Below are 13,371 nucleotides of genomic sequence, written 5' to 3'. Positions count from 1 at the left end.
AGCCTACAATACAGCTGTAATAATTAGGACGTGAGCAATCCGTTAGTAAGTTTACTGAGGGAAAATTACTTATATTTAAATAGTCTTTTAATTATTATCTTTTCCCCTGGTGGTCTTAAGATTTTTTGCAGTTCTGTTAGGTCCTGCATGATATACTGACCAAGTTAGACATGTCAGACTTGTAGCCTATGGGCTTGGAGAAAATCGCTTTGTTACTTTCGTCCTCCGTTACTTTCGACCCTGCTCTCCCCTACTAAGATGCTCTACTGTGTATGCAGCATTATGCAATGTAATATTGAAACAAACAGGAAAAGAGCTTTGTAAAAAAACAAAAAACAAAAACAAACATTAAATGTAGCCAACCACTTGACATAAACAGAAATGTAGTAGCCTAAATATATTGCATTTTTTATCCTCTTTTATTCAGTAGGCTATTTTAGGAACATGAACAGGTGGCATAAGGTGAGTGGAAAATCAGAAACACGAATTTCAGGGAAATGAAAAATCATGGTTGGGTAAATTAGTGAGTGACATAATGTGATCATGTCTCTCAACACCTTGTTTGTGACCACTTTTGTTTGAGCCCCCTTGATTATCTGGAAAAAGTTTGGGGATTATTAGGCTACTGCTTGCCCATGAGGTTTTCTCCACAGAGACAGAACCTAAATGTTCACAATGATTACAATTGTAGATAATGATTAAAGTCAAATAACGAATACAGATTAACTACAAAACTTGGGGGGAAAAACACACACACACAATGCGGTCCACTTTGTTCCTGGGTGAAGATTCACATGACATCGAGCTGCTGCCAAAACGTCTGGTCATGTGTGGACGTGCTCTGTCTAAAGGATAAAGCGAAACGATAAGGCAATAAGTGTATAAAAACAGCAAAAGGCTCCACTGGCCCTCTGAGAAAGATGACTAACATAACAAAGGAGGACCTGCTGGCTTTGTGAACTTCCTGTGGGGAAGTATTGAAACCAAATCAGGTTAGGCCACATCTGCTCTGTCCATACGGCATGGATCACTTTCAGAGCAGTTCAAAGGCCAGCCTTTTAGACCTACTCACAGAGGAAGGAGAAGGGCAGCTGGGAACACATGCAGAGGACAGACACATTGCAAACACACATTCTGGTTTACCCGCATAGTTTTGGTCAACTTTTATAGACAATTTAGAAAAGCATCCTCAATCTGGCGGCTTTTTTGTTATCTGATTATAATTATTAGCTTCTGCTACGTACACGTCTCATCAGGCGGATATGGTGGGTAATGTGGCCCCACCCTAACCCCTCCTATAGAAAGTAGGCCTCCTTTTCAAGACACAGCTATGGAACTAACATTATCAACAAACAGGGAGGGGGTAGACCATAAAATGACTGAACCACAATTTATAGTTAACCGGCTCCACTGGTGGCGTGAATCATAATGATTATAAGAAAAACCACTAGTCTAGCCAGTCCTTGAGGAATTTCCAATATCCTTTGATTTTGCTTTTCTGTTGCAAGTTGATAGACTCAATTACTGGACTGAGTAAAGAGCAAAGATTGAACATGATGAGATGCAGACGTGATCTCAAATGGATTCTCACCAAGTCAGTCTTTCACTTCCATAAAGTTGGGGGACTTTCAAGAGACTAATAAAGAATTGTCAAATTTTATGGATCAGAGGCCCAGATATCCAGATCTGAGGCCAATATGGTTCTAGCTCCAAAACACAAGTTTGGATCTTACACTTCACATAATAGCCTACTGATTGATAGTGTCATTGAGCCTGTTTAAAGTTTGAATGTCCCAATCCAGCATAACCCTGACTGCTGGATTAGCCTTTTACTGGGCCCCTGTAACTCCCCACGAAATCAGAAAGTAGTGGTTCAACTGGAGCTTACAATTATTTTTCAATTTGAACAACATAGACATTTTATCAAACCGATGACATTATACACTGAGCAATCAATTCATTATTACGGAAAGTAATTGTCGGAACTACTGATAATCAAAGTAGGCCTATAATTATTGGCTGTACCGTTAGGCTACAGATCTTCTCTAATGGGATAATGCAACTACCTTGGAGGAAATTTGCAATTTAAAACAAAACCATTCAGGACAGCTCAGGTCTATTAAAACAAGATTTTGATGCACCAAGACCATGGTCTCCACATGATCAGTCATAACTTATTTAATACTGTGCTTAAGTGGTGCAAATGTCTAACAAATTAGTGATTAATCAAAAATTAAAAACCTGGGGCCCACTGCAGCCTTGCCCATGTGATGATTAGTCTACTGGAGTGTCCCTTTAAAATAAAGATAATTATTCAGTAAGTGAGTGAGACACAGAAAGAGAGAGCTTGTCTTTCAGAGTTGGTTATTAATTGTCCATGGGCTGCAGCAGCACAGTCAGTCTATGCCTAACAGCTGACCAAAATAACTGATTAGTGACTAGGCCTACATAATAGTGAGCACAGAGGACAAGCACGTCCAGCTCCATATCTGTATGTTCCCCCCTCCCACGCCCTTTCCGTCTTTGACAGCCCGAGAGTCCTTTGGACTAAAGCCTCGAAAACAACCCTCACGTTGTTGCTGAAGAAAAGCTAGCGCCCGGGGTAGTAGCGCCAGCTCCAAAGGAAAAAAGTCAGTTTTCTTGCCCCCTTTTACCCCTGTGGGAAACTGCAAGACCGCCCCTGGATTAAGTCCCCGCCTTTAAACTCAAATAAGAAGGAAACTTCAAAGGCCGTCGGCCGCCGGGGCTCCGCCCTCGCACTCCCGGACGGCTTCACAAAGGATTTGCCGACGTTCGGGAATTCCGCCTCCAGTTCCTTTTATAGCGCCACTCGTGCGCTGGCAGAGCTCCAGGATCCCGCCCCTCCCGGTTACTTTGACAACACAAAGGACTTCACGGAACTCGCAAGCGCCGCCCACCTTTCCAAATAAGGGCAGTCTCTCCATGTACGGCAAACAATCGCTGCGAGATTGCCCTTTTCTCTTCCTTATCCCGTTTATATGAGCGGAGAGGAACTGCGCTTCAGGTTGGAAGCGGTGCGATCATGGCCGAGCGAGTCCAGCAGCCCCCAGCCAAGCGGCTCTGCTGCCGGCCCGGCTACAACCCGGCATGCAGGCAGGGGCAGCGGGCTGGAGGAGTCCTGTGTGGCGGCGCGGGGTCCGCTCCGGGAGGGTCGGGGAACGGAAAAACGCTCAACCCCGAGTCGTTGCTCGACATCGCGGCGCGCAGAGTCGCGGAGAAGTGGCCGTTCCAGAGGGTGGAGGAGCGGTTCGAGAGGATCCCGGAGCCCGTCCAGCGGAGGATCGTATACTGGTCATTCCCGAGAAGCGAGAAGGAGATCTGTATGTATTCCTCTTTCAACGCCGGAGGAGAGGAAAGTGGAACTAGCGGGGACAATAATGACGAGACCCAGCTGCCTTTCCTACGGGGTGTCACTCTGCTAGAGGGTGGCTGGGTGGACAACGTATTGCAAGTCGGTGAGTGGACTACCAGCGTTACAATAATGCAGGGAAACAGTCTGTAATAAACAAAACAACTAACTCGCACTGTTTGCCTTTTTCCATGGAACCGTGCCAGACTTTTAAAGGGCTTGCGTTTGCCTTCCATAGCCTTGTCTATTATAAACAATGCAGGGTATTTCCACACCAGTCACTACCCTATAGAGCTGTGTGAGAATAGCCTATTTTCAGATAAGCCCGTAATAGTAGCCCACTTCTCCTTGTTTTTGCCCACTGAGCAGCGCGCATTGAATTGCCCAGAGCCATCCCAATTGGAAGCTTAGCACTTTGTTCCTATTTTTGTGTCTTTCCAGCTCTCCATGCCCCCACCAGCGGGTACGCAGACAAAAGCCCCCTATATCTTTTCACCGCTGGCTAAATAGACGATATTTAGAAAGGGTGGGAGGGACGGTGATTTAAAGCCACAGTGCTTCTGTTTTGTTTGCCAAACACCTTTGTGAGACACACTGAAGCTTTTCTTCTGCTTTCCCAATATTCAGTTAAAGCCCGAGCTATATGCAGCCAGCGAAGGCAAAGATGCATTCTCTTTCTCTCAGCTGCATTATTTGTGGTAAAGCTAGAGAGTAAACAGAGGTGCTGTAGGCTCAGCAGCCCCCTGCCTGCCTGCCTGCCTGCCTGCCTTCCTGCCTCTTTTGCCTGGCTGCCTGCCTTTGCCAGAGCCACAATATTTCACTGCATTCGTCAGTGCAATAGACTCAGCTGTCAATCCGACTCCCCACCCTTGGAAACGGTTCAGGATCCTAATCCCATTACCCTCCCCAGTTCATCAGAATCTTAATGCATTCTGCAAACAAGATTTTATGCATGATCTTCTTCCTCCTCCCTCCCTCACCCTCTCCTCTCTCTTACTCCCTCTCCCCCTCTCTCTCTCTCTTGGCTTACTATCCCCTCCAAAGAATCTGTGTGGAGATGGCTTCAGCTCTTGTGGGCTCAGAGAATGTGCAGTGCACAATAGTAGCCATGGAGCAGGGGAGACAGGCAGGCAGCTCTCCCTCCCTCTCTGGCCTGTTTACCAGATTCCCCAGCATTAGGCTCATTTATGTGCTCACTCTTTTGGAGCTTCAGGAAGCTAAACACTCAGCTCGGGGGTAAAATAGAAAGTGTGAGGCATCAGCGAGGAGATGTGTGTGTATGTGCTTTGGAAAATAGTAAGAAAGAGTGACAAAGAGGGTGACGGGGTCTTTTTTTTGTGGGTGTGCATGTGTTTTTGTGTGTGTGTGAAAGAGAGCGAAAGAGAGAGAGAGAGAGAGGGAAGAGTATGCGTGTCAGTGTGTGTGGGGGGTTGATAAACACAGAGGGGGATTGTGCATGCGTCTGTGTGCATGTGTGTGTCTTCGTCTGCACGGGCTGTCAGTCTCATCCTGCATGCTCACAGAGAGAGGAGGATGACAGGCGAGTACATAGCAGGAGGAGGGCATGTTATGCTGATTACAATTTTCGGCCCAGATTTTTTTCCCTTTTTTTTTAGCTGGGTAAAATAAAGCCAAGGAAGAGAAAATGATAAATAAAAGATGCAATCTACTCCAGGGGACAGGCAGCCACTGGAGGACGAGGGCTTAAAAGCAGGGCAGCATGGGAGGGGGCTGTCAGCCACATCACACACCACATGTATTGGCCCATCAAACACATACAGTGGGTCTGGCCTGGAAAAAAAAGTGCAGGGGTTGTGAGGGCAAGGCTTTGTGTGGCTTCTTATGTGTGTGTGTGTGTGTGTGTGTGTGTGTGTGTGTGTGTGCTGTCAGTGGGATGGGATTCAGTGTTGATGATGAAAGACAGTAGAGCAATAGAATAGATGCGGAGGTTATTGTGTATGGGGGGAAAAGCTAATATACTTGAATGGATCTGCTGTCGCTGTATTCCTCTCCTCCCCCCTCTCATCTCCTCCTCTACCTCCCTCTCCCAAGTGAGCAGCTATAAAACTCTCCATATTTACTCCCCTAAGGCCAACTACCAGCCCCTAGTCTCCTGTGATTATTTATCTTTTTCTCAAAGACATTAATCACACGCTTTTCTCTTTTCTCCTCCATCTCTTTCCATACATCAGTGCTGTGAAGGGAAAGGATAGGGGGGATGGCGTTTAAGGGGAAGAGCAATAGATCGGGTGATATCAAGAAAAAGAGGGGAAGCCTAGAGGGAAAAAGTGGGTGGAAAATGCAAAAGAGGAAAGAGGCATTGAAATGGTGATTGCAAGAGAAGGGGATGTATGAAACTAAAGAATGAAGCGCAGAGAAGGGGTGAGAGTGAGATGGATGGGTTGTTCTTTCTCCCATGCGAGCTCATCTGTTCCAGTGCCAGCATTTGAGATAAATATTCATATATGAATGCAAGCGTTATCTAGCGGTCCACTGTTTCTCGGTTCTAGCATTGTTAATACAGCCCAGCTTCAACCCTCCTGCACTCTTCTCCTCTGTCGCATTAGTGATGAATTTGTCAGGCGCTGAACAGGTAGCTGACCTAAAACCTCAACCTGTAAGGTCCTATCTGTAATAATACATGAAGATGAGAAAAAAAAACGCAAATGAATGAAATGAAATATGCATTTTGCTTTGGAGAGCCACGTCTGCCTGTCATCAGAAAATGTGGTGATCAGACAAATATCAGTGCATCTCACTGATGTGCCAAGTTTCAGTTTTCCTTAGCTTGTCAATCAGGCTGGAACAGAGCACCACTCGCCAGTATAGAAAACCCCCAAAGCTGCCTGTTCTGATCACAGCATCTGTTCTCCGGCCCCCTTGTGTAATTTAGACTCGGCAGCTCATCATGCTGAAAGGAAGGCTAGTATTATGGTGCCCCATCCTCTAATTATAGAATTCTAATCCTATGGCTCTAACATGGCATGACAAAGCATGTTTGCACTTCATTACCCTCCTTCCTGTTTTAGTCCTCCAGTCTGGGTCAAGTTCATCCCTTCTTTTCTCATTCATTTATGACACTCTCTGTCCTGCCCCTCCTCCCTTTGACCCCTCATGACTGTATTTCTTCTCCAACCCCCACCCTCCCTGTCTACCTCCAGGGCTTTTTGCCAGGAGTTAAAAAAAAAAAAAACATAACCCCCCACCAACACACACACACACACACCACCTCACTCTTACTATCCTGTTACCGTAAGCCCCATGTCCCTAAGGAGTGACATTCTGATGCCTGGCATATGTCGCTCCCTGCAATGTCATTAGCGTAGGCTACATGCTAGAGCCTATTTGTCCAGCTCTTCTTGTTAGGCTAATTTTTTTTTTTCACATGAAGCCACATGTCATTTTATCATGCTTGCTGCCCCAAATCTGAGTGATGAGGTGGACACTTTGTTAGGGCTGTATTTAAATTCAGCTCGCATGAAAGTAGATATGCATATCCTGTAGCCTATTTTGGTGTATTTTCCATGGTGGTGGTGTTGGACTAGAAAGCCTATAATATTTTGCCCAAAATATCACTGAATGTCCATAGCAGTCATGCCTGTTTGAGTGTGAATGTCATATTCCTCTGCTCCACCTATTCCGGAGACAAATTGATGTGTGTATATGTGTGATTGTGAGTGTGTGTGTGTGTGTGTGTGTGTGAATACTTATGTGTGTGTCTGCTGTGTGCTTCTGCATGCTCATAACTCAGGTTAATTTGTTCACGCTCTGGAGAATCTTAATTAGGTTTCTGCGTCATCTACTCTCTCTCTCACCCTCTTTTTTATCATGATGTCAATGAAACGGTGAAATAACAACCAGGGCTGGTGGTTCCCAGTTTTTTTAACCTGTTCGTCGATGTGATACAGACAGTGAAAATCATAACACAGGGCCTTTTTGAACTTGTTGTTGTTGCAGCTAAAAGGCGCACGTACTGTAAGGTGTGCTGCCGGAGGAGCTCGGCTGCCTCATTTCTAGTTGAGCCTAAATCACGTATGTGCTTAGCATCCGGGCAGAACCATGACGGCATCGAGACATAATTTACAACAATACAACACACGCTGACAACACCCATAGAACAAAGGGGCCGATAAAACAAAGAATATTTGCACACACAAGTAGGTTATTGTTTGTGTGACAAAGCAGTGAGACTAATACCAAGGAGAAATCTGTGCCACTTACAAAGGTGAAGTAAAACTCAGCATGTTTGTGCAATAACACACTCACACTCTCTCTGTCACACACACACACACACACACACATACACACTCGTTTTTTCCACTGTGCTCTTTCTGAACTGAGACTTCACAAGGCCTTTCACAGGGCTCCTTGAGGACCCACCTCGACATTTCAGGCATTTTGTCCATGAAGGTGCAAAATTTAAGATGCAAAACATAAATCTTGCATGAGCATGTTGTCTGCTGCGAGACGCTTATCAGGCTGAGCTGGGTTTTTGGTTGGTGAGGGCTTATTCTTTCTGTTTGTGTGTGGGCTGTTTCTTTTCATGTGGGTGGATCTGGTTTTATTTTCCTGTTAGGTTAGAGAGTTCCTTTATCTTTTTACAATGCCTGTCGAGAATGAGCCCACATGCCTATACCACCAAAGACGGAAAGAGTCGGAACGCTTCTGACTGCGCAGTTAGTCTGCGCGAAACCGCCGTCTTGTGAGGAGGCTCGACTTATGACTCAGGACTTAGAGACATACTGACACAATTTGACTCAGAGGGTACGAGAAGTGTCACACTCCCCCCAAAATATGTGTCTTATTCTAAGAATTAAGCAAAGGAGACGCTGTAATGAAACCCACCTTTGAGGTGAGAGCGCTCAAGGAGCAGTGATCCCGGATCCAGGGCTTCAGGTCTATCCCCAGCCATGTGACTAACCCTGGGCTTGTATCGTCATGGAAACATGGCTGAGCCTGGAGCTAGTGTAAACATCTGGCTGTCCAAGAGGGAGAGAGAGAGAGAGACAGAGGGGCAGCGACTGCATCTATGTGAAGAGACATGGAATCTTTAGGGAGAGAGCCGTCTCTGGATGTGTGTATCTGAGAGACAGAGGGAAGCAGATTCCAGGCCTTTGTCCCATTCTATTGCTTGAATGGAAAGACGATAGGATACATTCCAGCTGTCATGTAATGGAAACACGTTAGCTTAGCCTGTGTGTTTGCATGGATATGTGGCTGCGTAGATTTACACGGACAAAACCTTATATTTTATATATTTGTTAATTCTTTCAGTTTAGTGTGTAATATCGCCTGATGTCAGATTTTGGATTTAGAAATCATCCAGGAAATTAGTTTTTGTTCAGGGGTTCATCCAAAGTGACAGCAGCAAGAGCATCGCTGTAAATCTGAAATGTGTTTACGTGATAATCATTTTCATTCTGCTCATAATGAGTTTCAGTTCGGGCTCAGTTTCTTCCTTCTATCACTTACAGACAGCCCTAGCCAGTTTTCAGTCTGGGTGGCCACCTCAAGGATGGAACCCATAAAACAGACTCTGGCATCACTGTGTTGTGCTCATGGAGTGAAAGATGACCACTGGTTCCTCTGCTGGTTTTGTCGTGTTCCCAGAACGTCAGAAGTTTCCAGACGGTCCCGATGCTTGTCACTGCCCCAACCCCATTCCGAGGCCCAGATGTGCCCCTTAGGCAGATTATTCCCACCACAGACCATAACCTCCTCCAGCCAGGCATGTTCCATCTTCTACCCCCAGCCATAACTGTGTCCTGCTCATCACATTTCCAAGACCGTACCCAAGATGCGCCATTCGACAATCCTCCTGCCATCTCAAACTAGGACTAGCGTCTGCATTACTTCCAGTCCTTCCACCTGACCGGAGCCAGCCTCCCTCCCAGTCCCATTCCTGGTCCCAGACATAGTCGTTTCCTCCCTGCCCCTCTTAAATCACCCTTCCCAGTTCCAGCCTTAGCCGCCCTGTGTCTGCCACACTCCCCAGTCTTATTACCAAGCTGCCCAAAGATCTTTCTTCAAAATTACCCTGCACACTAATGCTGGCACGATTTCAGAGACGTTCTGTGTACAAGATCAGCATGCGTTGCCTCTGTTAAAATAAACCAGCTAAAGTAATAAAGTTCCAGCATGAGCTCTCTAACGTCTGCCCCAGTCCCCGTTCCAGCTTGACTTGTCTCCTGTCCCAGACTGTGGCTGCTGGGTGTGCGTCAGCACAGCTCCTCGGCTGGCTGGCTATGTCTAGGAATCCAGTCCTCCTTCCACAGAGCTCCTGCCCGTCTCTTCTCTGTGAGCACAGGGAACGGAGCAGAGGGAAGGGGCGATAGAAGGCTACTAAATCCACAATGACAAGGCCCTATTAAAGACCGTTTTTTCTATTTCATTTAATGACTTTTATTACCAGCCGCCTTTCTCTCTTCGATTTGGCAATAATAACAACAGGGGGAATGCAGCACTCAGCGCTCTCCTATCTGATGCTCCCCTTCACTTTTTTTTTCTTTTTAATGAATACCTCTTTGCACCAATGGGCTGCTGAAATAAGCACAAACCAGTCCAAGACTCAGCTTACTGCAGTGGAGGGTTCAGTGTATGTATCCTGTGTGTGTGTGTGTGTGTGCGTGCGTGCGGGCTTGCCCGTGTGTGAGCACATGCATAAGCATGAGAATACGTGTTAAAACACTACACATGTTGCCACAGAACAGAGTCTCTCTGTGCAGTTTGGTCAACAGCTGTTTCTCCCCAGAAGCCAAACAGCTTTGGATCAGCCCAAAGGCTACAAGCAAATTGTGTGTGTGTGTGTGCGTGTGTGCGCGCAGTCTTTTTCATCTATCCCAGTTCAAGATGCAAGGTGCAGCATAGAACATCTTTGGGCTGCAGTGCTTGAATATTTCTTCACATTATGCTGATCTCTATAAAAATAACACTCTGCCAAAAAGAGGCCACCAAGATCACAAAGAGATTTCTATGTTGTAACAAACCAACTTTGTCTCTTGATGATATCGTATATGATCGCTGAGTTAAGAGTGGGCTAGATTTCCCCACTCCAGCAGCTTCAGGAAACAACCTACAGCTTTTTCAGATTCTTTCAGCTCCATCATGATGGTGTGGCGAGCGTGTTGATGGCTGTGTGTGTGTGTGTGTCAGGGTGAGGTATAGGTGAGGCATGTAAATGATAAGAGGGTGGATGACATTCCCGTCTGTCATCATTCCCACCCTATCTCGGTCCCACTCCCCCACACACACACACACATACACACACACACACACATACATACTTTAAGACGCACACTTGCCTCACAGTGCCGGGGCGCCAGTGACTCGGCGCCTTAGAATAAACAACAGCAGAGGATGAGGGTTTACCTGCTGCTGACCCCTATCGCGCATACACACACAAACACACACTAACAGAGGTGTTCACTCATCGACTGGTCCCTCCCCCTGCACAGCACTGAGCTGGCCCAGTGTTGACCTCTTTCCTTGACCCCCAGGGATTTACTAAAGTCAAAGGTCAATCTGGTCAGACTGTCCCTCCAGTGCCTGATTGCTAGGCTTGAAAGACGGGCTTGTGCTCGCATTATTGTTTTCCAATAAGCAGCACCTGACCAAAAGGAAAAGGTTGCTTGCTTGAGTGAATGTGTGCATGTGTCTTTCGTTCGCATGTTCCAAAAAGCAATTTCTCACCTGAGAGATCGGTCAGAGAAGCTGCACAGTACATGCTCTGCTTCTTCTCCTTTTTTTTTTCTTCCCCTTTTCATCCTTTTGTGGAACAATCAGGAATTCGAGCCAGGTTGAGAGGGGGAGTTTACCCCCTTCTCTCTTCTTGCCCGGCAGCTCAAGTGCTGTGTGAGCTATGCGGAGGAGGAGGAGGAGGAGGAGGAGGAGGAGGAGGCCCTGATAGTGCCCCTGGCTGTGCCTGGTCCAACGATGTCGTGTCTGTGTGGCATGTGAGACATGCATTCACTGCTCTGTGGCAGAGCAAGGCTGAATAAAGGTAGAAAGGCTCTCCAGGCATGAGAGACAGAGAGACAGACAAAGAGAGAGAATGTGAGAGATTCAAAGGGAACGAGAGGAAGGCTTTCAACTGATAATGGAATTTAGTTTGCCCATGTAAAGAGTTTTGTCTTGAAGGAGTTCTTTTTCTTTCTTGCTCATTTCCTTCCTTGCTTGTTTTTTTTTTCTTCTTCTCTCGCCTCATTCCTGCCCTTCATCTTCCTGTCGTCTTAATTTCTTGCTTCTCTGCTCCTAATCACTCCATACCTGAGCCTGTCTTCTTCTTTCATGTGTTCCTTCCCCGTGTTTATAGGCTCTAATGATCTCCTTTTCTCCCCCTTCTCAATTTTCCAGTTTCATTTCCCAAGCCAGGCAATAGAAACTCATATCTTATTTACACTGCCCCTATCTAGATACAGCATGTTTCCATAGTGCTTCCTGTGTCTAAACTCCCAGAGGAAGGCTAGCCGGCTAGCTAGCTCATGCTCTCTGTGCTGTGCTGGGCTTGGTGTTAGTCTGCATCCAGACCTTAGGGGCTATCACTGTTTCTACATTTAGAAGCTCTGTTTACTGCTGTCTGGAATTAGGAGAGGAACGGGACTTGACCCATTTGCTGTGGTGCCTTTCTCTGAAGTTTTTAAGTGATCTTCACCTTGATGTTTTCCGCACCTCACCGTAATACTTTTTTTTTTTTGGTTGCTTGAGGCCAAGTATTGAAAACTGCCCCAAAAGCTGTCACTGAACGTCAGGTCCGATTCATAATGTTTACTTACCCTTTGATCAGATACTTCCTGGTATAAATTGAAAATTCTGGCAACTATAGACTGTTTTATAGAAACAAAGTCCTTTATGGCTGCGTGTTTGACTTGTGGGTTGTGAAATGGGAGTCTACTTGAAAATCCTGCATTTATTTCTCTAGAGAAGGTAGAGGGAAGAAAAAAAAACATATATTGATTTCATATTCGCACTGGGGTCTCAGCATTAGTAACGAAAAGTTTGACACCATATGCAGCCATTTGTTTTTACAGAAAGTTATAGGTGCTGGGTTTTGAATTTGAGCATTCTGGGGTACATTCATTCACACTTTGCGGGGGGAAAAAAGCAGTGACCCTTCTTTATCATTAGTGGGAAATTAGCTCCATAAATCAGGTTGTGTGTGTGCCGTGCTCTGCTCAGAGAACCAGGGCTTCGGTGTATGGAGCATAGATCCATACCAGTGTTGTGTGTTATTGCCAGTGCCACTGCCCATGTCTGTCTGCACTCTTACCCACAAACCTCCTATCTGGCTGCTCGTCCGTCCCTCTGTCTGCCTGCCTGCCTGCCTAGATGTCTGGCTAGCTCTTAGCCTGGTTAGCTGTCCCTTCTGGGTGGCTACATCACCTCACCTCCTACCCCCCTTGCAGCCAGTGACAGCCCCAGCCCAGGGAGACATGGGTAATGGTCCTCTCTGATGTACAGCCTGACTCAATTGGACTGGATGGCAGACACATGCCTAAAATAACAAAAGGAGGGGAGAGGAAAAAAAAGGGGGGGGGGATTGAAGAGGGAGGAGGGGAGGGAAGTAGCGAAGCGATCGATAAAGCAGGGACACATCGCCTAATAAAGATTTATTCCTTTTTTCCCCCCTCGCCATCCGCCTTGGCAGGGCAGAGAGGGGGAGGAGAGAATGTGATTAGTGGACTTCTTCTCCCAGGGTGCATCTGATAGCACGTGCGTACGTGTGCACAGCAGTATGTATACCCCGATGTGTTGTGTGTATTTTTGCATCTCATGTGTGTTTATCGCATGTGTGTGTGTGTGTGTGTGTGTGTCTCTCTCTCTCTCCCAAGAGCAAAAAGGGGGTTAAAAACAGTCTCTGTCGTTTGTTCTGCCGGCAGTGGCACTAGCAGCTGCAGCTGTGTCCCTGCCTCTCTCTCTTCCTGTCAGCTAATATTTAGTTAATCTTTGGTCTGGGACCTACGGGACTGGCCGGAGCTCCTGGTGCCCCATCCATCTCGTACTGA

The 13,371-nt window shown here is 46.4% G+C and overlaps 1 protein-coding gene across 1 annotated transcript in view; it reads left to right on the top strand.

The window, feature by feature from the left end:
* Positions 1–3,043: 3,043 nt before the first annotated feature.
* Positions 3,044–13,371, top strand: part of LOC310991443 (zinc finger SWIM domain-containing protein 6-like) — a gene marked incomplete at both ends in the record, with an annotated part of 41,530 nt that continues 31,202 nt past the window's right edge. Inside the window, one exon of the mRNA XM_083979152.1 lies at positions 3,044–3,476. Coding sequence (XP_083835278.1) covers positions 3,044–3,476 — 433 coding nt within the window. The remainder of the gene's footprint in view (positions 3,477–13,371) is intronic.

This window comes from Trachurus trachurus, assembly GCF_905171665.1.
Source record: "Trachurus trachurus genome assembly, chromosome: 9".
Taxonomy (NCBI): Eukaryota; Metazoa; Chordata; class Actinopteri; order Carangiformes; family Carangidae; genus Trachurus; species Trachurus trachurus.
This window is presented reverse-complemented; position numbering and strand designations above follow the sequence as displayed.